At 40.3% G+C, this 26,287-nt stretch overlaps 1 protein-coding gene across 6 annotated transcripts in view; it reads right to left on the bottom strand.

Moving 5' to 3' along the window:
- The window catches only part of LOC144019397 (transducin-like enhancer protein 4), a 46,840-nt gene extending 29,242 nt beyond the window's left edge, over positions 1-17,598 (bottom strand). For 4 of the 6 annotated variants that reach the window (XM_077522427.1, XM_077522428.1, XM_077522429.1 and 1 more), the window contains exons 1-2: positions 1,851-2,327; positions 1,416-1,501 (exon numbers count right to left, since the gene is read on the bottom strand). In XM_077522427.1, the coding sequence (XP_077378553.1) occupies positions 1,416-1,501; positions 1,851-1,895 (131 nt within the window). In that variant the 5' untranslated portion in view covers positions 1,896-2,327. Of the gene's footprint in view, positions 1-1,415; positions 1,502-1,850; positions 2,328-8,707; positions 8,727-17,554 lie in introns of those variants that run through there. The other 2 variants (XM_077522432.1, XM_077522431.1) reach the window with 2 other exon arrangements.
- Positions 17,599-26,287: the final 8,689 nt, after the last annotated feature.

The raw sequence follows: 26,287 nt of genomic DNA, 5'->3' as shown, positions 1-26,287 counted from the left end.
GCAAGCTTTGCGCTATTTACACTGCTCGCTAGCTAGTAAGCTCGCTAGCTAGTGCGGCTAAACATGTTGCAGAGTCGTGAAAGAAAGAAAGAAAGAAAGAAAGAAAGAAAGAAAGAAAGAAAGAAAGAAAGAAAGAAAGAAAGAAAGAAAGAAAGAAAGAAAGAAAGAAAGAAAGAAAGAAAGAAATGCCATGCTAATTGCTAAAGCTAACATTGATGGCGCAATCGAGTACCATTTCCACAGAAGTCTGGCTGGATCTGATTAAGCAGAGAGCATCTAACTTTATAGCAGGCAAATTAATAAGTGTCTGGGCTCTGGAGAGAAAAATCCTACTTGCTGAACAAAACCGGAAAGAAATTAAGATCCATTATGATGTATGCATCATGCAGGAGGAGTGGCTTAAAAGCAACACTGCTCAACAAAGAAAAAGATTATTTCTAGCCTGGTAGTGTGCAGTACATCTGGGCATTAATCAATCAATAAATCAAACATACTAAGCCAATTACTCCTCCTGACCTTAGTTTAGGGCCAATTTAAATTTATAGATTTGTGACATATCACATAATCTGACATCCCTACTTGCATGCACCATTTCAAACAAATATGCCTATGTTTTTTAGGAGTAAATGTGGTTACATTTAATTGTCGTTTGGATTAAAAAGGGAGACTTTGATAGAAAAAAAATGTTACGAACCCCTGGCTGGTACAATCTTGATCAGTTTTCTAAACTTTCAAAAATGGGTCACAAGGCAATTTTTTTTATTGGGTCGGTTGTGTTCATTATCATAAATTCACATCAACAACGTGAGTCAGGGGAACTATAATCCAGACCAAAGGCTGATTACTGGACACGGGATATGTGCTCACAGTGTACCTTATGAGTTGGCCATTTTGTAGTTGCTGTTTGTATTAATTTTGTAAAATCCACGAAGCTTGAAACAATATATTATTATCATAATTTAGGCAAAATGTGTTAAATTACGTTGAACTGGTACATTTTAATTACAGCAAAGACAAGTAGTTTTAAACCTATTTTCCTTAGTTAACTGTACTTTTAGCAGGTATAATTTTTAGTAGGAGACTGAGATTTGGACACTAAGGGTGTCCATAGTGGATGCGTGTTTACCAGTTAGCCCCACAGTTCTGAGGTTGGAGGTTCAAAACCACGCTCTGAACTCCTTATGTTGCTTTTTTTAAGTTCGCCCTGTGACTGCAGGAGTTTTCCTCCTCCTTTTTCTCTGGCTTCTTCCCACCTTCCAGAAACACATATACAGGTTCACTGAAGATTGTGAATGTGACTGTGAATGGCCACTAATGTATATGGGCCCTTCGATTGGCTGGCGACCAGTCCAGGGTGTACCCCGCTTCTCGCCCGAAGAGGATTATAGGCTGTAGAATTGATGCGTTTCTCTCACCTGTGATACTGAGCCTGGAGAAACTGGAATTCCTCCTTGATCCGGTCGCAGGATTCGGACACGGTGAACTTAAACGGCTGTCCGGGCTGGGGTGGCACCTCAAACCGAAGCGACAGAACCATGGAAGAAGATGGACAGGAAGAAGAAGAGAGGGGACAAACTGAGACGACTGAGGTTCCACTGTCATGACCACAATGGGCCTCTGTCACTCACTCTGCCTTTAGGCTTCACCCAGCCTCCTTCATCATGTCTCTCTTTAGCCACACGCGCGCGCAAAAGTCTGTCTGAATGAGCGCAATTGTCCGTGCGAGCGCGCAATGGCACGGAAAACTCGATCCAAAGTGATTACGCATCAGGCGCGCGGCTCTTTATTAATACAGTACAGTATAACCTTTTTTTGTTGTTGTTGACAAACGGCTACTGCTTTGTACTTACCGGATGACGCGCCGGAGGATACATCTTGCTCAAGTCTCGAATCATTAAAAAGGCATTGAGAAGTTCCTCCTCGGCGAAGACGAAAAACAAAAGAGTGAAGCGTGGCTCGCTCCTGTGCGTAAAAGGTCGGTCAGTCTGTCAGTCAGTCAGTCAGTCAGTTAGAAGCTGGCCAACCGAGTGAGAACATCCTCGAACCTTCGGCCGCTCGCCATTCTCGCAGACAAATCGTAAAAAGTCTCGCACCGTGTGACAGTCAGGTGCGTAAGATGATCAGCGAATATATCCCCCGCGCAGTCGCTTGTGTTGTTGGATTTCCTCTTCTTTAGTCGTGTTTTTCCGCCATGTCGTGACCCCACTTGTCCTCCCGCTGTGGCGGCAGCCGGTTAATTTCCTACTTTTCTCCCCCCGGTTGACGTGCGCATCCCGGCGGCGGCGACCACTTCAGCGACACTGCTCACTCGCTCGGCCCCCCCTCCTCTTCGCCGAACCACATTTTAGAAGCAGCTAGTCAAAACGGAGCGCAATTACACATTCGCGACTTTGACAGAGCGTCGGGACGTGTAGTTTATTCCACGCTGGTCTGTGTGTTTAAATCACCATAAAGAAACTACAACTTCCTGGTTCTCTCGCTTCGAGAGCGCTGGAGGGGAGGTGGTCATTAAACGGTGACCAATGGCGAGCGGGAGAAGTCCAGCCCGCGCCAGAGCCACCTGTCAATCATCGTCGTGTTGTCCAATCACCAACTGCAAGGCATGTTTTCCGCACCCCACGTGGGGCTCCTCGGCTCTGTCTGGTGCTAAATGACACAGGTTTGTATAACTATCCGTAGATTTATGTGTGTTTTATCACAGCCTCCCAGGCGAACACGCGCTCCTGTTTGTTTCTGCCATTTATTTATGAAGACATTAAAACACTCTGCCGTGATTTCCGCGTTTTTGCATTTTACAACCCCGCAATTAAATTGTCACTGAGCTTTACAGGTACGCCATTCTGCTTGTATTGCACATGAATAATTAACGCTAGGAGGTGTACTGATGTGAGCTCAATCTGAATTATCACCGCTGCAAAAGTGGGCCATATACTGTTCAGTAAGGGCTATCTTGGCTTAGACTGGAACCTAAATTGGGTCCAAATGACTGTATAACTTCATATTTCATACATTTATTACATCACTAAACATCTTTTTGTCCTTGTGCCTGGATGATTATTGGGATGACATTTCCCATCACTCGCTCACAGGTCAATGGGGGTGTGCAACATTCAGAGCCAGGGGTGGTTCTAGACACCTTACCCCCCAAATAACAAAAAACAAAAGATACGCGTGCACTTGCAGCCAATAATGAGGCACTCTAAAGTCTCCACGCCAGCCTGAACCGCCTTGGCAATCACATTGGACTTTTTTTTTCTTCTCCTTTTTGGCCTTCTCTCTGTGAGTTGTGCGCACTCAGGGCTGACAATGAGGCGCTCTAAAGCGGCCACTCAAGCAGAATATCCAAAGGTAAGGTGCCTTTTAGGAGTGAGCGCATTGCTAGCTAAATGCCCATTGCAATTGTGCCTAAGAGTGACTAATGCGAACAAAGGCGCTCAAATTATGTTATAATGGAGGAGGGGGCCCTCATGCCTGATTCCAAAGTGTCACTTGGCACTGTTTTACCCCCCAAAATTGTCCCCAAAAACATCAGGAAAACGAAGGAAAAAGCTTAACGCTGTTTCTCAACAACACTACATGTTTCTCAATATTTGCACGTTTCTAGCAATTAGTTTGAAAGATGTACAATGTATTTAAAAAGAGATATCTGAATTCACTTTGCAGGGTCTTTAATGAACAAGTTTACAACTTACATGGCACTTTCTTACAAAATCTGACTGATTAATCTGCCGGCCGATTTAATCGGCCGATATGAGCGCTTTCAAAGTCGACAAAAATTGGCTGATTTTTGCTGATTGTTTTTTAATTTTTTTTTTGTACACATTAATGCATTACAATATAAGACAAATACTTATAATCAAACACCTGCACCACCCCAAAAAATTAGCCGAGTTTTGCCGAGTCAAATGTTTTGCCTAAAATTCACATTTTTCGTGTTTTAAGCATTAATAAGGGACCAAAAAATAAATACGTTTATTCATTATGTGTATATTTTTTAACTAATCAGCTGATTAATCAGTTATTGGAATATCTATTCGCATCTTCACTTGAATTTGTACAGTTTAGAAGTCAATTTAGGTTTTAAGAATTACTCCGAATAACTAGAGAATGGATATTCATTACACTTTTGATTTTAACTTTTGATTTTAACTCATTTGCTCCCAAAAACGTATAAATGCGTTCTTTTTTAAATATGGTCCCAAAGACGTATTTATACGTTTGTTTGTTTTATGCTAGAGCATACAGAAGGCTTTGATGCAGCCTCTGAACTGAAGAGAACGCTTGAAGCAATGGTAGTTATTACAAAAACGGCCAGCAGGTGGCAGCAGAGTATAAGAGCTCAACATGTTTCAAAAAGCTCTTTTCCCCACTGTTTTTAACAGATTTGTAAATAATGATGAAACTTAAATATATTACTTAACTTAAATATATTGCAAAATAGAAACATAGAAATATGCTTATTTTTCCTGATGAACGAAGAAACGCTGATCTTTCTCTTGGTAGGTTCCATGGTTTTAAGGTATATTAGGTGTCAGTGCTAGTATGTCTTCATCATTCAAAGGGAAGGGCTAATGACCATGGAAGTAAGCAAAACAGGGTCCCGCCCACCATTTTCACATGACTCTTACTCAGCACGTTGATGTTTGCATAATAAGACTACCCCTTGTAGCGATTCCGAGGTATTCAAAAAGGGCCTGATATTCACAAACAGGCCTAGTGCCAATATGTGGCTCACTCTTCAAAATAATCAACGACACTTTGACAGCACGCTGCTCATCTTTCTGCATCTGTCTCTTCGTCCTTTCTGTTGGTTCATACGGACGCCAGACTGTGCACCCAAACACACACACACTGTCCAAATACACGTCTCTATCCAGCACACATACAAACTAATATCTCAGGTAAGCACAGGGCCTAAAGTGACCCGATGTCGTGGCGCGGGAATCCACTAAGGCTCAGAAAAGGTAATATCGTGCCCTCCCTCCATCCTCTCCAGCGGTCGAGCCGTGGTGTGGGCGAGCGAGGGGAGTTACTGAAGTGAGGGAGGAGGCGAGGGTGGGCGGGGGGAGGTGTTAGGTGAGGAGGAATAAACAGATTTATTTGCCTGCGCCCGTCTCTGATTATTTTGCCCCTGCCTTTTGTTCCAGACCTTATGAAACCCAAATGTCAAGTGAGGCGAGGGCCTCATATCGAAGCCTGTCAATCACGGCGCTCTGCGCGCCTCAAGCCCCGACGCCGGATTATTGGCTTCAACACAAGGGCTGCCGATGCCGCCGGCCACCGGGCTTCTGACGATTTGACAGCCCAGGCTTTTTTTTTTTGGGGGGGGGGGGGGGTCTTCTAAAGAGGAACTTCATTTGGCAGCTGATGCACAGGAGATTGGACGGGAGAAGGTTTTTGAGACGGGTAGCGGGCTGGATACGAGTGTCAGTGTGTATATGTGTGTGTGGCGGTAAGAAGGAAACGGGAGGGGTCAGGGTGCGGTGACTAACGCTCGGCTTTTGTCAGCCTATCACTGCTTATCATCAGCACAACAAATCCAAAAAAAAAAAAAAAAGATGAACATATTGCTCTTGTCCACTATGCCACACGAAGAGATTTATTTCAGCTAAGGTGAGCCGTGTTTCATTTCGTGCATGTCCTTAAATGCGAGCCTGAGCACAGCTGGAGTGCTGGCTGCAAAATCCAGTACAATGAGTAACCGTAAACCATAGGCTGGATTTGCACCTACGTGCTCAACGTGACCCAATTCGTTTTTGGTTTTTCCACTCCCATGAGCAAACGCACAAGCCCAGTTCGTAACTATCCAATCATCCATTTTTCATTCCATGCATCTTCGTCAGGGTCACGGGTGAGCTCGAGTCTCTCGCAGAGGACTTTGGGTGACAGGTGGGGTACACCTTGAACTGGTCACTAGTCAATCGTAGGACACATGTAGACAAACAAACATTCACACTCGCATTGACACAGACTTAAAACTGCTGGATTGTTATCCTAAAACACTCGCTGGGTAGCTGTGGATTTTCAGCAGATTGGGCTACTTTTACCCAAAATTGGGTTAATGATTTTGACCCAGTAGATTGGGCTGAAGATGGGATTTGGGGGAGCTGAGAAGCTGATGCGGGTTGCCATCTTTAGTTGAATAATGAAAAAAAAATCCTTTAATACTGTTGACAGAGGTGGCAAATCCATGTCCAGAAAATAAAAACCATTCTCCAGTTTGGTGTTAGCCCCTGATGCTAGCTAACTAGCTCCTTAGCAGGTAAATAAGCACCATGGGAGATAGTTAGGGAGATAGCTAGCTAGCACCTGGGGCTAACGCCAAATTGTGGCAAGGCTTTAATTAAGTTTCTGGACATGGATTTTCCACCTCTGAGTGTTGAAGACCAAAAATGTATTTTTGATTTGCTACTGCCACCTGTGGCCGAAAAATAAATCTACACTCCCCGTACGTCACGTACACAATGCACACATAACATCACATCCGCAGATAGAGAGCGGATAATTCGAATCCGAATCCAATCTGAAAACTATTGGGCCACTGTGAAAAGCTAAAATCTTAATCTACTAATTAGTCATAAATGGGCAAATAAAAAGGCTACTGTAAAGCTAATTTGTGGCAATTTGTTACATAGAGCAAATTTAATGAATTTATTTCTACAATGATTAAGAAGATTGCCCCACATTGTCATATTTATGACATACACTACACTCGACCGTGGGGCCCCGAATCTGCCAGCCGGCCCCTCGATCAAAGCCACCAAAACAGCGTTACACTACCTGCGCCACTAGATAGACATGGTCTAAAATCTAGTCTACTTTTTCTCAGCAAATTTCCAGTAGCTCTGACTGCCAGAACGCCCAGTGAGGGCAAACACAGTCCCACACATAGTAGACTAAACTTGCTCATGTGGCCATTTTGATGATGAATGCACATGTGCAGTGTCAATCTAGCCTTACTTAGTGGGAACGAGTAAATGTTTGTATGTTACAATGTCAAAACTCAATGATTCATTCCAACTACATCTGATGGCACAGTTTTAAAGGTCATTGGAAACTGTTTCCTCTGATTATTACCTGCCCTACAAACTACAAACGTTTTTTGTGCTGCTACATGAATAGAGCAGTAGCTGCATCAAGAGTCATGTTTCCACCGAGCGGTAAAGTTCAGTGTGGCTTGCATCTGCGCTTTTTTTTTTGTAAGGGTAAACCATAATCTGGGTTGTGTTTCCGTTGCGGGATGGGTTTTGTAGGTGCGACAGGATGTGACGCGCCAGTGAATTCAAGCATGAAGATGAATGTAAACAAAAGACAACAATGGAGGACGTACGGAATTTCGTGCAATCAGGACTGCAGCGCATTGGAATCCCCCTTTGGGTACCACTGCAGTTGGTTCTGGAACTCAAGTTGGATTCATAATAGTGTTTCAACGCCTCTCTCAGGTCATGAGTGCGGCACTAACATTAGTCATTCGATGCAGAGGATCAAGAAAATATGGCAAGTGGGATACACATTTAGCTTCTCTTACTGGTCGCAAGATTTTTCTGAGCAATTATCTTGTGTGTGTTTAGAATGAGTTTTCCTTCCCAGTCTTGTTGGGGAAAAAAGGGTCAGGACTGGCATTCATAATTATTCAAAATGTATTAAGGCTATGGTGATTGCAAAATGATATGGACTATATATATATATATATATATATATATATATATATATATATATATATATATATATATAACTTGCTCACAAAATATCCACCACATAAAAAATGACAAGAGTAGTTTTCAACTACAATGTAACCACCAGACAAGCTAACAGCTAGCTTAGCTTCTGCTTTGAATTAGTGTTGTTCCGATACCGTTTTTTGGCCCCCGATACCGATTCCGATAGCCAGCTTTGCAGTATCGGCCGATACTGATACCATACCGATACCTAAGGTTTATTTTCCTCAACATGAAAAAGCTGTCCTGCTATTGGTTCAGAACATTCAAGGGCCAATAGGATATCCTAGATCGGCATGTAGTGAACATGTCACATATCAGTGAATGTCGTGCACAAGCAAGACACAAGATGCTACATCCAAAATCCTATATTAGCGTTGGAATTAATGGTATCGGCATATTACTTGTGAGTACTGACCGATACCGATACCACTGTTTTAATGCAGTATCGAGGCCTCTGCCGATATTGTACCAGTAATGGAACAACACTACTTTTAATACTTTTTGTCTACTTCTTTGCACACAATCTGGATGGCCAATGGCACCATGATGCCTCTCGAAGGTCAGCCATGGTACTACAAATGTCATCCTTTTTTTTTTCTTTTTTTTTTTCTTTTTTTTTTTTTTTTTGTATGAGGAGGCTAATACGATTGTCTATCGAGAAATCGCTATGTGTTAGATATCTGGACTAAGAGCAGTAAGCACATCGATGTTTATCCTCATCATGAGTAGGGTCAAACATTTTAAAAATCGGTGAAGATGCGTCAACATGTGAAAACAATATATAGGCTCCTCCAGTTGATTCTGGGTGGTTGCTGCTGTTGAGTTGAAGGTCAACAGGGTTTTCAAGGTGTTATTTACTATAGCACCAGCTTGCCACCACGCTATTCTCTCGGCACATGCAATGATAATACATAACCTGTCCATCATGCTATATTTTGCGTGTGTGTGTGTGCGTTTGTGTGTGTAGGGTGGGCGGTTGCTGGTACCTAATCATACTTGAGCGAGCACCAACCGGTGGCCCGTGTTCTCAAATCTCCTGTCCTTACTGCAAGCTGCATCTAAATCCTCCATTGTCGCCCCCTTAACACGTCATTAATCCCCGGCGGTCGTCCCCTTTGAACGGGGCGCTCGTGTGAAGGGATAACCAGACGGGGAGACGGAGAGGCGGAGGCAGCACTGGATTTACTCCGCGAGCAGCAGGTTAATCCTGCCTCTGCACAGTGAAAGCGGTGCATGTGTGTGTGTGTGTGTGTATGTGTGAACCGTGTACGACATTTAAGGATGGGCTCAATCACAGTGACAAGCCTGCGGGAGCATCAGCATCTGGTGCTCAAAATCGGTCCCGCCCCCTCAAATGGAGTCAAATTAGCTCCTTGGCCACCCTCATAACTCAAAACACCCATATCTCAAATCATCCGTCCCCACTGAAAAGAATGGAAATGCCATTGATCCATTCCAGGCTCCCATAAAAGAGCAGCAAAAAAAATTCCGAATAATGTTTTTGAAAAATAGTGATTCGCGGATGTGCGAGTGACAAAACTACTTTTTGGTTCACACTATACCAATACGTTTGAAAATTCAATATGTTCGAAAATTAAGTAAAAACTAGAGCTGTCAAACGATGAAATTATTTAATAAGATTAATCACATCTTAGAATTTTGAATAATCATGATTAATCACCGACTTAAAAAGGCTTTTCTTCCCCAACATATTTTGCCCGCTAAATTTGAAGCGCACCTGTTATGTGTTAATTTTTTTTTTTACATTTAATGTTATGATGACATCTTCAAAAATGTATATCCACTGCACACGCTCATCCTGCTTTAATGATTACAATAAAGATATGAATTACAGGTAGAATATTTTACTTGTTTTACGTTGTCGAGAGAAAAATCACCAAATTGTAAAAAAAAAAATAATCTGTTGTACTGTGTCAGAGGTGTTAAATTAAAAACAATCAAATGAATGATAGAGTACATCTTCCACTGAAATAAACCCCTCACCTAAAATGGACGCCTCTTTTTCGCCCTCTCGAGAAAAAAAATGTCTGAGGTCCCTTGAGCAAGGCATTTAACTCCCCTTGCTTGCAACCTTTCCACTGTTTCCAACTGTCACTTTATGTTATGTTTTTTCCCCACATGATGGGCTCATTTTAGAATAATAATCGCAATCTTAAACTAAATATCCTAATAACCACAACCAATTAGCTCAATATCAATGCTGCGTTTGATTTTTCAGCATGAAACCGTCGAGAAGGGAAACAAAAAGTGACACGTTAGCAACGGTTCCAACATCTCTGTTTCCACAGTTGTGCGACTCTTCCCTGCCCGCTTGATTGGTTCACATTCCAGTCACCTCTCATCGGGCGCGGCGGAACCCTGACTGAGCGGGACTAATTTGCCATGCTAATGAGATGGCACCGGCAAACACAGCCAGCTGGAGACCAGACTAAATGATCCTGTCATCGGCGGAGAACACAAACACGGCTAACCGCTAATTAGCTCGCCTCTGCTCGTCCGGGTGACATTCGCGCCGGAATCCGCCGAGCGCGGCCATGAAGAAGAACAGAGGGCCGGTTGGCAGAAATTGGACACAAAGGCGGCTGATATTTTTGCAGCGTCGGCTGCCGCGTTTTTTTTTTTTTTCTGCGCGTGTAGCGTGGCGATGTGCTCTAAGAATAAGGCGAGAAAATATGCTAAGCAGACAATCAAGGTGTACCCCCCGGTGCTAAACAGCCAATCATGGCGGCCCCAGCGTGTGTCACCAGCCGGCAGGAGGCAGAATTAGTCCTGGTTAGCGGCCAGGGCCCTGCCGAGTGGCTGATTAGGCTTTTAGATGGAAGAGGAGACAGGACGGGAAAAGTCTGCTTGTCGCTACGAGGTGACCCAGACAAAGGACGTTTTATACGGGGAAGTATTATAGAGGCAAAAAGTTGCTTAACCCTTCAAATGCAGCAGATATGGATGTGGTTTGACGTTATGTGATTTGATTTATTTCTTGTACTGATGTGGGCTGATGTAACATTGACTTACGCCCAATTAACACTGGCTGCAGAACGGATGCGGTGCATTTTCCGTATTCCGTATCCCACGGACTGCAATTCACACCGCGTGCGTTGCGTGTCCGGAAACTTGCACCCACCAGACCACAAGATCACATGGGATTCACGCTGGAGAGTTGAGTTCACGCAATAACTCAATTCAACTCAACTTTATTTATAAAGCGCTTTAAGAACAGGCATTGCTGTATACAAAGTGCTGTACATAAACATAAATATCGGTTGTGCAGTAAAGAATAAGGTAACAAAACAAGAACAAAGCAAACATTTTGAAGTGCGTATACAAATTTTTAAAGGAGGATAAAGAGGGGGATTGCCTAATATTTAGTGGAAGGTCGTTCCAAAGGGAGGGACGAGCAACTGCAAAGGTTCGATCTCCTCTAAGCCTCCGCTTAGCCCTCGGTACCTTCAATTGAGTCTGGTCTGCTGACCTAAGGCACCGGGCAGGTGTGTAGGGCTACAGGAGCTCGGCAAGATAAGGTGGAGCAAGACCATCGAGAGATTTGAAAACAAATAGAAAAATCTTAAAGTGGATTCTAAATTTCACGGGCAGCCAGTGAAGAGAGGCCACGATAGGGGTTATGTGTTCCCTCTTACGGGCACCAGTAAGGAGACAAGCAGCAGCATTTTGGACAAGCTGGAGATGCTGGAAGGAGGACTGTCTGATTCCAAAATAAAGTGCATTACAGTAATCCATCTGAGATGTAACAAAGGCATGGATTACCGTTTCTAAGTGCTGCTAATATAGGAGATTCTTTATCTTAGCCAGCTGCCTAAGATGAAAAAAGCTGGATTTGACAACAGCGGCAATTTGCCGGTCCAGTTTAAAGTCACTGTCCATCTTGACAACTACAACCGTGTATATCGAGTCCTATTTGTAAAAAATAGCCACGCTTGCCTATTGTCACATCAATATGCTTTTCGAAATTATTTCTGGGACTTCTACCATGGGTTGTGTTTAATCCACAACTTGACCAAATCCTCATAATTTTAGCCTCTCAGTAGTAGTACATTTCTCTTTTCTGGATAACTTCGTCTAAGTAGACTCTTTATAGTTTGTGTTTAATCAAAATAAAATGTTTGCAAATGCATACTTTTATTTTGGAAATGTTTATCCAATTCATGGATTATTTTCAGTATTATTTTTTTTAATTTGAGCTGAAACAGCCTCAGTCTACACAAACTTGGTAACACTAGCACAATACAATCACAAATTTATATTTTCATATTTGTGTATTTTGGGTCACTTTAGGAAAAGTCATCAAATTTCCGGATGAAAGAATGACTTTTAGTTTTTTTTAATTATTGTTGTCAAAGTCAAAACAAGTCAAATTTGACCCAAGGTTAAAAAAAAAAGAAAAAAGTTTCGTTTTGTTTTTAAAAGAGAGACGAGCGTCGCAACAAGCAAGTGAAGCAGAAAGTGCCGATGAAATTCTCCAGTGTGATCCATCAGGTAAAACGATATCTTAATTTAATATACCCGTCATCTGATTTGTCTCTTATCGGCAGGAAGTTATTGATCGCTGAAGGTCTTCTTTGTATAGCTGCTACTGACACAATTCTATGTATGCAAACAAAAACACATGCTAGGAGCCTTGCACAGCATCATTCATGTCGGGGGTCCACCAAGTGCAGCAGGTCTCTGTCTTGCTTCCCCTTCTTGTGTGTTTTGCTCGTGCAAGTCAATCTCAGAAAGAAGCCGCCGCTATCTCCGGTTTCATTCGTCGACCGAGGTGGGGCCGTCGGGGGTTAGTAATGTAAGAAAATTGGAGGATTAGACGGCGAGTCCTCTTCCTGTCTGCCGCGTCCTCCCCTCCCCTCTTCCTCCCCCCTCACGCTGCTGTCCAACTCAGACTATAATAACACGGGCCGACATTCTGATGATCCAGCGACCCCCCGCTTCCCGAGCCTGCTCTCTCTTATCCTTAACAGATTTGTCAAAGCTCTTCTCTCACGTCGTTTTTTTCCCCAGCATATTAGAAACCTGCGCTCGTCACGTCCACTTAAAAGCAGGATTTCACCTCGTCTCGGCCTCCTTAAATCGCTTGGTTCGCCTCCTGACTGCATCGTTCACCTTTCGGGAACCGAATTACCTAGGATATCTCTGCCAGTGTCTTTTACTAGAACTGCATTGTGTGACAGTTTAGGTTACAGTTTATGGGGGCTGAACGGTTTTGGAAAAATAACCCAAATTACAATTTTTTTTGTCATTATTGTGGTTTTATGTAGTTATTTTTTTTTCCAAGGCCCTATCTCTTTACAGTATTCCTTCGTTTTAAAATAATATGAAGTCTGCAAAGTAGTTCGCTTTATGTTTTACATGTATTATACATGTTTTAAGGCACTAAAATCCCTCACCACACAGTTTATACACTTTTCTCATTGAGGCATTTACATTTTCTCACACTTTTTCTTGCTTAAACATTCTCAATGTTAAAAACGCCATAAATTGTATAAAATACGTACCTTACTGTGAAAAAAAAAAAAATGCATGCAAAATTGCACTTAAAAAATCCACGATATAGCGAGACCGCGAAAACTGAACCGTGTTATAGCGAGGGAACACTGTTAAAAAAAAAAAAACAACACCAATGTGGACTTATGATCGTGGGTGCAAAACGGTCTCTAATTGCCCATTTCACATGCATGGCTGACATTATTCACAGATATCTTGCCATTTACTTGTTGTGGGAATGCTGAAGCATTCCCACATATGTTATTATAATTTTTATTCTCCACACTTTTTTGCCGCCTAACAACTCCCACAAACTTCCAATTTACATTGTTCAAATTTCAACTAGCTTAAAAAATTCGCGCCTCCTGGGGTACATATCGTCTGATTCCACATTACTTACAGTTTGGTTTGGTTTGGTCTGTAATGAGGAAAATAGGCACAAACTTTGATCATTGTTGTCCAAAGTAAAACTAATTGTTGTATTTTGATTTCAAACAATAATAAACGGTCTACTTTCATGAGGACTACAGAAAGTGGAGGATATTTATTACTACTTTCTGAGCATTTGGAAAATGTTAAAATATAAAAGATATCTATATAATTCATTGATAACAAAAAATAATCAATTCATTTGTTGATCGATTAGTTGTCGATTAACTCATTCACTTCCTGCCATTTTCACGGAAGCAATCCCCTTCACACCCAGCTGTTTTACTGGATTTAGACTGATTTTGCAAGGCTCGTAGAATATTGTGTTCTATTGCTATAAAAACACGGAACCTACCAAAAGAAAGATTACAGTTTCTTCTTTCATCGGGGAAAAAAATGTACGTTTCTATATGTTTCCGTTTTGCAGCAATTAGCATTAGAATATAGCTAAGTTTCATCATTATTCACAAATTTGTTTAGAACTGTGGAGAAATAAGCTTGTTTGCAACATCGCCCTGGTTGATCTCATACTCTGCTGCCACCTGCTGGCCGTTTTTGTAATAACTACCGTTGTCTTCAACCCTTCTCTGCAGTTCAGAGGCTGCATCAAAGCCTTCTGTACGCTCTAGCATAAAAATAAAAAAAAACATAAGAAAATGTATAAATACATCTTTGGGACATTTAAAATATTTAAAATAGAATGTGTTTATACGTTTTTGGGAGCAAATGAGTTAATTGTTGCATCTCTAATAACACAAGCTACATTTTATAAGCGCAAAGTATTTTTTTCTAACAAGGTCCATGGAACAGCATACGCAAGCTCCCTACGTACATGGAAACGGAAAAGTAACGCTTGTTCGTAAGAAGGCGACATGATGCCGGTCACGCAACTGTGGAGTGATCTATGGGCACGATTCTTCACAGTGTTCACCGAGAGGTCTGAAAGGGCCTAAATGGACCCGCAATTGGACTCTCGCAGGGCGTCATCAGCCCAGATTGGAGGCCATTAGGGCCTATTTAAAAGAATTACTTCCTGGATGCAATCAAAAACCCTGATAGGTAATCAATGGCAACGAGATCAGCTCACAAAGGGCAGTCCATGTGTCTCAATCAGCCACCATTCAGGAGGACAAGCACATCGGTCCGGGACACAACGTCTGCTCCGTCTGAATGCAGATTGAATGCAGATATATATACTGCAATACCTGTGGCAGGTGTCGCAAATACAAAAATAGCATCAGCGCCGCAAGAGTATCTATGCACAAGTGTGATCTGCAGAGGACAGTGATGTATCAGGGGACACATGACACCCCCCCATGAGCTTTAAAAGGAGAATTACAGGACATAAAGCAGAGCGAGAGAGAGCGTGATGGAGGGAGAAAAGTGGTAAAAAATATGAGCGGCGACGAGTGATGGGGGAGTAATGCAGTCAGGGACAGACAGGTTGATTTATTTGACATTCTACTTAGCCCCGGTCCTGTAAACACACGCGCTCACAAACACACACACCTGCCGCACCCAGTGAGAGTGATGAGCGGGGAGGAGGTTGGTAATGCTGCTCAATGATGCGGAGAGCGTTTAGTTCAGTCTGAGTGCACAGCAGCCATGCAAGCTGGCAATGCGGTCCAGCAGGCGCGCGCACATATAAAAAAAAATTAAAAAAAAAAGTTTTTTTGCAGTATGCCTGCTTCATTAACTGAGCAGAACGAGAAAGGTAAAAATACTCACGCTCTAAAAACAGTTGGGTCAGAAATAACCCAAACTGGGTGGTAAAAGGACCGACCCAACTTTTTTAGGGTTATTCAATTAATCCAAAATGGGTCAAGTTAAAATAACCCACTAAGCAACCAATTTATTTTGGGTTGTTTTATTTAATCAACCCAAAAAGTTGTGTCAAATAAATAACCCACAAACAACCCAAAATAAAAGGGTTCCGTCATGGGTTATTAATTTAATTTTAACCAATCTTTTGGCTTAAGTACATCAGAAAGTTGGTTCAAATCATTTTTGACGCAATTCGATTGAGTTATTCAATTAACCCAAAAGGTTGGGTAAAATGTATAACATTTTACCCAACCTTTTGGGTTAAATTGCTCATACAGTTGGTTCAAATTATTTTTGATGCAATTCTATTGGTTTATTCAATTAACCCAAAAAGTTGGGTGAGATAAATAATCCACAACACCCCCCCCCCCCCCCCCCCCCAAAAAAAAAGGGTTGCTTGCTTCGTGGGTTATTAATTTAATTTGACCAAACCTTTAGGGTTAAATTGCTCATGAAGTTGGTTCAAATCATTTTTTTCGATTGGGTTATTCAATTAACCCACAAGCTTAGATGAAATTAATAACCCATAAACAACCTAAAAAAAAAAAAGGGTCACTTTGTAGGCTATTAATTACATTTGACCCAACTTTTTGAGTTTAATAACTCAAAAAACTTGGTCAGCTCATTTTTTTTTTTTTCCTTTAATCAACCCGAAAAGTTGGGTCAAATTACTAAACTTCAAATCAACCCCAACTGGGTTGATTTGTGGGTTATTAATTTAATTTGACCCAACTTTTCATTAAATTAATAACCCATTTATACTAACCATTTTTTTTGTTTTGTTTTCTTGGTTATTCATTTGACCCAACTTTTTGGGTTAAATAAATCAAAAATTTGGGTGGGTCCCATTTACCCAACTTTTTTTTACTGCTGAATGGGCATACATTCTTTGGAGGTGGAGTTTGCAGCAGAAGTAGAGTACCCAAGTGCATGGAAGCAGGACAGTCAGTCAGGATTGCAGGATATACTACCAATAAAAATAAAATAAATCTAAAAACACAAAAAAAAGCATGTGGAATCAAAATCAAAAAGCTTTTTCAGGGTTATTTCGGGGGGGGTTATTATATACGAGTGCGTGTTATATACGGGATTTTACAATTTTACTTTCACTTTTAAGGGACATTATGTAATAATACAATTGAAGTACTTGAAACAATGTGTCAAGTGACAAATAGTTTTTAAATTATGTTAAAATCAGTAAATAAAGTAAAATAGATGAACACTGTTGACCAGGGGTGGGGAATCTATGGGTACCTCACGATACTATATGATATGCGATACAAGGCTCACGATAACGATTATCTCACAATATGGCGATGCCGCGATTATCAATATATTGGTCGTGGTAATAAATCCACGATAATCTACGATAAAACTACTCAAGACATAAAGTGATGTTTTTCCAATGAGAACTTTAGAGTATTTTTTTTAAACAAATATAAACATCTTCTTAACAGAGATCACTTTCTGTCAAAAAATGTGTCTTTCTTAAACACTATTGTCATGCAACATGTCAGTCAGTTACAAAGTTAATTGTTTCATTTTATTAACTGACTTTTTTTTTTTTGTGCAACACTGAAAAAAGTAAATAAATAAAATTACTTAAATATAATATTAAATCAGTATTAATATTCCTATATAGTCGAAACATAAAAAAATGTTTTAAAATGTTAAAATTGAAGATATAATCCACATTTTTCATAGAAACACAACTGAGTCAGTTGCTGGACATATAAATGTCTTCCACAAGTAAAAGTACGCTCATGAGTCTTCTTCGCCTGAAGACTTCCGTACATTTCCCCGCCACTCTTGCGAGGCGCTCCCCCTAGTGGCCCGCCAAGCAATAGCTCAATAAGTCATGAACAATGGAGCCGTTATAGTGGCTGTAAATTAACCACAAATATCGTGATACTTGCATAGGCGTATCGATAATTTATTGGGAGACAAAAGTATCAGGATTTATCGCAATATCGATATACCGTCATAGTCCTACAGTTGACTCTTATTTGCTCTTGGGATCCCCCCACCCGCCCGTAGTGGTCACGGGGCCCTAGACAGGTGCTTACCTGGCTTATACCTTGAGCCGACCCCGCCTGTGAGGATTGTGGTACGTCGAGGAGCAGAAATTAGCAGCCGTGGCGGAACTGGGAGAGAGCACTGGGGAGGCACAAACGCATATGCAAACAGAGACAGCGCAATAACTTGATTTATGAAGTTATATACACGGGTGCATATAAATGCAGAAAGCAACAGAAACAATAATGGCCCTGACACGATAAAACAGCGTCAAGAAGGGGATATGAAACACACTGCACCCCCCCCCTGCAATAACATTACACGCCATCAGCCCTCAGAAGGGCCGCCAGCGGGAGTCCCCAGTATAATAAAATCAGATTAAAGGACAATCATATTTATTTCTAGTATATACAATATATCAAGGTTTCTCCGCAGCTCTTACTGTGATAGGCTGCGAAATGGGGAGCCTCTGTGTACTCTTTTTCTTCTAAGTTGACGTTAGGCTGCGTTTAATGAGCTTCAGGTGTCAAGGAGTCGGCCGGGATGCGTTGGCAAGGCTTATTGATTTATTGTTTCCTGACAAGTTTTGTTTTTTCTGTTTTTTTTTGTTGTTGTTTTTTTTTTACTCACGACTTTTCTTATTGCCTCGCTGTCACCGCCGCCGCTGTCATTTCCGAATTATTCCAGGTGAATAAAAGTGTCGGCGCGGCGAATCGGTGTTCAGTCAGATAAAATATTCGAAAAATAAAACGTCCCGGAGTGCTTAATGTGAATTCTGACAACCGGTAGAACATGACAAAAGAAACAAAAAAGCACGGGAGGATAAACAGCATGTTGATTCATACGGAGATTAAAAAGTAAAAAGTGCAAGTCAGCGTTAGCTTTTTCAAGGGTAAACCAGCTTTCCGTAACCCATTGCTACTAAAATGGAGATTATGGATTATCCTTTATATTGTAAATTTGTAAATAAAACTGTGTAGACAAAATGTTCAAAGAAAGTGTCACTTGAGCTAAAAGTCCTAATTTATTAAGATCCCAAATAGCAGATAAGTAGTAATAGCAAGAATGAAAATCCAGCTTCAACAAGATAGCAGCGCTAGCAAAACTAATCTAGCATTAGCACTACAAGCTGAGACAACAACTACTGCGTTGGTAGCACGACTTATTTGTAATGGAGTGTAACTAGAACACGAAACTAAACTGTTACCAGCAGTTTAAAGCTTTTGTTTTTATGTTCCATCAATTAAAAATCAAAAAGAGGTGATAAATTTAATCTGTTGATCAGAAAAGTTGCTAATTCCATGTCTGACTCCTCAGCTAGCTCGCTTCTCTTTGCTAGTCTTATGCCCAAACAAGGGATGTTTTGCTTTATTTATTTTAATTTTTTTAATGAAATTGTAACAGGACTATTTTCTATGGTAGCGTGGAACTGTCAATGTGGAGTAAACACATTTCGACTGGGCTATGTCTTTCAAACGTATACTACAGTCGTTCAAATGTGTTGACAAAGTCGCTAAAAAGTACTGCAAAGTCATTTGAACGTATTGATAAAATCATTCGAACATATTGGTAAAGTCGTAGGCTAAAAACATTAAATTTTTCCCATAAATGTCACAGACCTGCGCATGCACAAAGCATACGTTTTAACGATTTATTTTACCATGACGTTCAAATGACTTTATCAATGCTTTTGAATGACTGGCATGTTCCGCTGACTTTTACCATGGCGTTCAAACAACTTTATTACTGCGTTCTCACTACTTTGATGTACGTTCAAATGGTACAGCTCAGTTATGATGGAGCATCTGTAATTTTCTCATATCTTTACATTTTTTTTCCTTTTCATGGGGCCTTTTTGTCCTTGTTAGTTCTAGGGCTGGGAATCTTTGACTGTCTCACGATTCGATTCAATTACGATTTTTGGGTCTACGATTCGATTCAGAATCGATTTTCGATTCAAACGATTTTCGATTCAAAATTATTTGATTGACAAATGATTTCTGCTTCATTTTACAGATATGCACAACATTGTCATGATCTACTCCAGTCTGCTTTGGAAGCCAAAAAGACAGAGACATAAAAGTGTCTCTTTTTGTTTAAACATTTATTAATTTTGTATTGTAAGTGCCTTTTTCCACAAAAACAGCATGTGGGCTACAACTGCCTTTTCCCCTTCTTCGTCCTTTCTAATTTAAATAAAATCGATTTTGGATATTAAATACCGATTCGATTCAATTAATAAATGAGAAGCTCGATTCGTTTGTGAATCGATTTTTTGGCATAGTTCTATCCCTTATTTCTATTGCTTTGATTCAGACCAGTAACTGCAGAAATGAGTCACGATGTATTCAATTCCAATACTTGCATTTGACATTTCCATAACTATAGGTAATTTTGCATCGCTAAAAGCCGAGCTGCACGGAGCATTGGTAAGCTGTAATTGTACCTAATGATTGTCCGATAATGTAAACCACTAGTAGGTGTCCCTTTGCTGTGCTTAAATGCCACACAATTATGAGCATGGCCCGAGCTTTGGCAGGCCAAGACGGTTGCGTGGTTGTTGAGGAGCGAGATTGCACACGTGAGTGTGTATGAACAGACAAGTCATCTTATTTACCCACCTAGGTGTTGGGGGGTGGCCGTCGCCCGCCCGGCTAAATGCCATGCAAATGCTGCCGCCGCCGTCAAGCTGCCAATCACGCCGCCGTTGGCATTCACGCCGTGCCGTCGCAGCATTTACAGCGCCTGTGATCTTTTGGAAATGAGAAATAACCCCAGTCTGTCCATGCTGGCCAACGACGTTTAAACAATGCTCCCCTCACTAGTCCCCCCAATCCCCAATGGGGCGAAGGCAATGGAGGTAAGACGTCCATATTGTGTCAGAGGAATGATAAAGACAACAAAACGGTGCAAGGGGAGGTGGGCGCGCGGTTTGGTTAAAATGGTGGTGTTGACTCCCACGCCACACGCTCATTATGATGATGTGATTTGCTGCGAACAGCCAGCAGTGGTTCCCCGTCACTAATACCAGCTCCCCCGAGCCTCAGAACAGCGCTTTATTAAACTTTATGAAAGGCTTAGCTTTCCAATTTAGGAGTACGCCTGCTGAGGACACAGGCGTCCGGAGGAAACACTGCAGCACTACATCACCTGAGAAAACACAAACATTCGAAAAGTTTTACACCTCGGCTTTATCGCAATTCATCTTTCATCGAAAGCACACATGTTAAACCATATATTCCATATATATAACACTTAACACCATATAATTCCTAATATTTAAAAAAAGAAATATGTAAATAGCATACAGTATATTCAATGTACAAGTTTTTTGATAACACAATTAGTGCTGTTATTATCGAATCTTTTTAAAATTGATTATCCTATGGATTATTCCATCGAATAATCGCACAGCCCAAAACAAATCACAATATTATTATTATTATTATTATTATTATTATTATTATTATTACATTTTCTTGTTAATCCACTCAGGTTGGACGAAATTGAATTGAATAGATATAAGTACTCATAATTTATTGTCTTCTATACATATTCATTACATTACACACCAATAAAATTAGCCTGTGCTAAATGTTTAGCAACCGCGATTAGCATTAGCGCGCTAAAGAGTACCACTTCAGGTAAACAAACACTAACTTTTAACTACTATTTAGTTCATACATACATCATTATATCTACATTACACATGTAATAGTGTCTTAAAAGTCACTTACAGACGATACTTTCAATATTATTCCATAAGTAAAGAAGGGTAGAGTTAGCTTTTAGCTACGTAAGTCAATAACTTCCTGTTTCTGTCATTTAGTGCATGACTGCCCTCTACTGGTTAAGTGATCAACACCTAAAACCGAGTGGCAGGTTTTACAGTATTTTGGAATAATTACAGCCCAAGTGCTCTTTAGGAAGTTCAGAATACACTTTCCTGTGTTTTGGGGAAGCTCTATGTGCTGTATTGTCTGTGTAAAACCCACTTAGCACATGGTTCCGACAATGTATTACGTTATTATTATTATTGTTAGCCTCCACTCTCTGAATGCTAATATACAATGGGAAACTTCATGGTCTGTTGATGATCTTATATCACTTTAACTCACAAATTTTGTGGTTACTACACTGGTAAATAAATAGTAGGTTATATTGGAAAGTTTCATTTTGTAATTTGGATAAAATTTGCATATTATTTAAATGTTAAAGTATGCAAGTTTTTTTTTCTTTTTAATTTCACTCCATAAACACTCCTTATCCACTGTCATTACATTTAATTTAGCATATCACTGTACATAGGCACACGTATTGTTCCACAACACAGCACACAGACAGGTTAGCCGCACAACTGTGTGCACTTTTTTTCCCATTCCTCTCCTGGTAGCAAAAAAGAAAAACAGCTCATTAACTCCACTGTCTTTGCTGACATTCTGTTATCACACACCGACAGACACACACAGATAAACACGCACATTAAATATTCACTCAAGTATTGACGTTGGCAGGCCGACAGCCGCATTCAAACGCACACACGTGCACACAAATCACCTGGCAGCAATTAGTCTCGGCCCATAAAATTCCCCTCACTCATTTCACTTAGCTGTAGGTGCAAATTAAATTTGTCGTAGCGCGCTGTCACTGATCTCTCTTCAAATGATAGTATGTTAGCCTCACACAGTAACACACATGAGAAAACGCACACACCTAATACTTGGAATAGATATAAATACAATTGAATTGTGTCATTGGGGAGTTGTAAAGTGAGGAAGCGGATCGCAGGAATGGACCACTTTCGCTTAATTAGGCTGTTACAGCACTATAAAAAAAAAGTATAATTCACTTTAATTAGTTTTTGGTTAAGGGATTCTTGAAACACTTGCTCATATAACGGCTGGGGCATTTATTTAATATGTGCAAGGCATTTATCAGGGTGAGCTCTTATTTGTATAATAATCGGAACTGTATATTGTCTTATTAAATAAATAAATAAATAAATAAATAAAGAGATTTTAAAAAATACATCATAGAAGCATGTCACGTTCTGAGGTTGGATCCCAAAACGCAGACACAAATATGAGTTTTAACACTTTATTCACATAACATCAAAAGGCGTGGAACTAACTTGACTTGACCAGAAACAACAAGAATGCATCGGGAATCACGAGACACCAAGCCCCCTTGGGCTGCGGAGATGCACAGAGGAACAGTGGTAATAATCCGACAAACACACACATTTCTAAGACAGCTTATATAGACAGTGAATCGATCTGATTGGTTGTGGCTAGACATGTGGGGAACAGGACTGACATGGAATTATCTGATTGACTGTTGACCAGATAAAGAGATTAAAGACTCTTGACATCACATAGCATCTGACATCACATAGGTTAAGACCAGTTGAAACTAGATGCTGGTTACATCAGTTCAAAACAGACACTTGACCTTACGGTCATGATCCAAACATAACCCTTGCATGACCCAGTCATGACAAAGCATTTATTTATTACAATATGATAGGTGTCATAAAATATTCATATAATATATTGCATGTCTTATGTTATATATTACATAATTTTTCCGTCAGAATCTATTATTCAAAAGTATGCATTTGTTACAGTATAAGTATTGATAGTGATCTTCCCTGACCATGAATTGCAAAAATATTGTGTTATAATATCCTTATAATTGCCATGAAAAGAATACACAAAATATTAAAATTTTACTGCTGAAAATTGCAAAATTAGTAAAGTATCCCTTTAAAAACTATAGGGATCTAGTACAGAACCTTGAGGAATGCCAAATTTAACATACAGTCAAATCAAATTGTAACAACCCAAAGAATTTCTGCGAGCAACAGAAAAATTTTTGTTTCAGTGACATTTTGTATTGATTTAAATGTTTTTAGTTCATTTCCCATTTTGGAGGAAAATCCAAGATTTATGTTACCGATCTGGGTTAAGATTCAGTCACCACGAAATAAAATAATCCCAATATATTTGTACTCGTGTGTAATGAGCGCAGTTAAGCAGTCTCATGTGCTTAGCATGTCGCCAATAAGTCAGTGGTGGCAAAATTGACATCACAACACTTCACATGCTGCTAATTGACGACACGCTAATTGTTGCTCCGTGATTTAGATAAATACTTGGACAAGTGAAGTGCTCTAATTATCCCAGGCGTGTTTGTGCCACCGTTTCACTTGAGATGGCTGCACAAGGAGACAAGCTAATTAGGAGCCATTTCCCCACTCCCCGCTCATTAATAACACGCGAGCAATTAAAAGGAGCCACGGAGGAACGGGGGCGCGCCGGGTGCTAACAAGATTAGCCGCATGGAGCGATGGGTTTATTACAGACAGGCGTGCACGCTTGCCACGTGCGCGCACACCAAAGTACAGTAAGTCGGCGCTTTGAAGAAAATTGCCTTCTCGCGAGTCATGTGTTTATCTCATCACAAATAGTAATGACTGGATTAAAGTGGAGATGAGATGAATGCCAGGAGTGATTGCAAGTCTGTGTGCCCATAATATGTCATCATTGGCCAAAATATTAGGTGCACCTGCACAACATATCCCATTCAAAAGCTGCATCTAAAATGACCCCTTTGCAAAGACAATAATGCATTTTGAGTGACATATTGAAGAATGTTTACCTTTTTATTGCTTGTATACAAATACAGTGGTGCTTTGAGCCACTAATCCAACCCAGCCTCCCCCCAAAAACATCAAAAACATTTTGTTTTTTAAATAAGGAAATTGTACTCTATAATATTGCACTGAAAAGAGAGTAATAAGGCAATTCAATAGAGTGTAAAAGAATTAAATAAAGTTTGTGCAATATGATTTAATGCTTCAATTTAATTCATTGTGCTGCTCCTTTTGATGTGTCCAGCATCATAACTAACTAATGTGAACGGAATGTGTCGATGAAGTGATAAACGTGCACACCAGGGTTATAATAGTTTTGAATTTTTCATTATAGTCAGTTTTCATTTCATTTTGACTTTTTTTTTAATTCAGTTAGTTTTAATAAAATTTTTGAGAACTTTTTATTTGATTATTTTCTTTAAATATAGGGAATATTTGTTGAGTACAAGATTTTTATTTTTTTAAAGTGTCGCTTAGTGTTGTATATTAAAGTAAATAAACTACAATTCAAAAATAATTGTTTGATCTTTCTTCTTCTGTACGGACGTACAGAAATTAAATCCCCGAAAGCTCACGATATTGACAAATACAAAAAAAAAAGACATCCATCCATCCATCCATCCATCTTCTTCCGCTTATCCGGGGTCGGGTCGCGGGACTGTTCTGGTTTTCATTAACAATAATATTTTCTCAATTTCAGTTATTTAATTCTTGTTTCCGTTAACCATGAAAACCATGAGGTGCACAAAATAACACAACGTCAAGTGGGGCAGTGTTTACTGTAGTCAAAATGGCCGGCATGTAGGGGGTTATCTCATTTCTCTATTTTCATCTGTGGGACAAATGAGACTGAATCGTTACTCGATATTATATACTACGTCAGTGATAACCTGGCAATAACCAGATTGATAATTGTGATTCACTCAAGGGAGTTTTCCACAAATCTGAGACTGCTCTACAGTGATATGCTCAGGAAAGGTGGGACGTGTGGAATACTTCGAGCTGATTGGACGATGCGGCACCTTGTTCACGTTTGTTTTGACCAATCACGGCAAGAGATGAAAATGAGAAAAAAAAAAAAAGCATCAATATCTTTACCAGATAAAAATGCACTGAGCGCCTCTCGCTGTTCACCATTCAACAAGAAAATAGTGAGTAATTCTACGAGATCAGAATCAAATAGATACTTTACTTATTTAGCCATTTTGGGCAGTCAAACATTGATATTTTGCCTATAATAAATTTGATATTTTCATTATTTTTCATGTACAATTAGTACCTTTAAAAACACATTTTGCAACTTGCTGTCGACTGAAAAATACATCACAAGGGCTCAGGTAACCAATCACAGCTCACCTGTTTTCTAGGTTTGGTCATGAGCTGAGTTTTGAGTTTTTAAAGGTATTAATTGTACATGAAAAATAATGAAAATACCAAATTAATTATAGACAAAATATTAACTTTTTATTGTTATAATGGGCTAAATCAGTGAACTCTCCCTTTAATTGCAGCGTCCATCTTAGGATACTTTGTTTCCTATGGTTGTGCCTATCGGCACTTCCTAGTTTTGTAACAGCTGCCGCCGCCCCCCAGACACAATGTTGCTCTGTGATTGGTCCGGTGGTTCAGATTGCTAAAAACCAACGTCCAAGATGTATTCTCAGGAGTTTGTGAACTCACAAATACCGTGAGAATTCAACTTGAAGAACAAGGTTATGTCAGTGATGGAGGTGGACAAAACGACGGACATGCCAACATCCCGCGATAACTATTCATCGGGCGCCGATTAATATTTATCAACAGGCGGGCGACCGGCCGGAAAATGGACCAGTTCAGTTAACTCGCAAAATTCCCGAAGGCCAGTCTGCCCCTCGTCAATAGATCTACAAGAGGTAGGGGCTGCGCCGCTGTCAGAGTGGTCACAACCAGCTTCAACCAGGGTCAAAGCAACTCGAATCGTGCCTTTTAGATGCAGCACAGCTAGTCGAGTCTCAATATGGTGAATGTGCCGTGAAGTGGACACTTGGAGAACGCCCCAGCCCCACAATGTCCTCCCATAATATTCTTTAATGCACAGTGTGATGATAAAAAAAAAAAAGTAGTTCATGGATGAATTTGCAATTTAGTG

This window comes from Festucalex cinctus, chromosome 5 (genome assembly GCF_051991245.1).
Source record: "Festucalex cinctus isolate MCC-2025b chromosome 5, RoL_Fcin_1.0, whole genome shotgun sequence".
NCBI lineage: Eukaryota > Metazoa > Chordata > Actinopteri > Syngnathiformes > Syngnathidae > Festucalex > Festucalex cinctus.
Note: the sequence above shows the minus strand (reverse complement) of the source record. Positions and strands in the feature narration are given on the sequence as shown.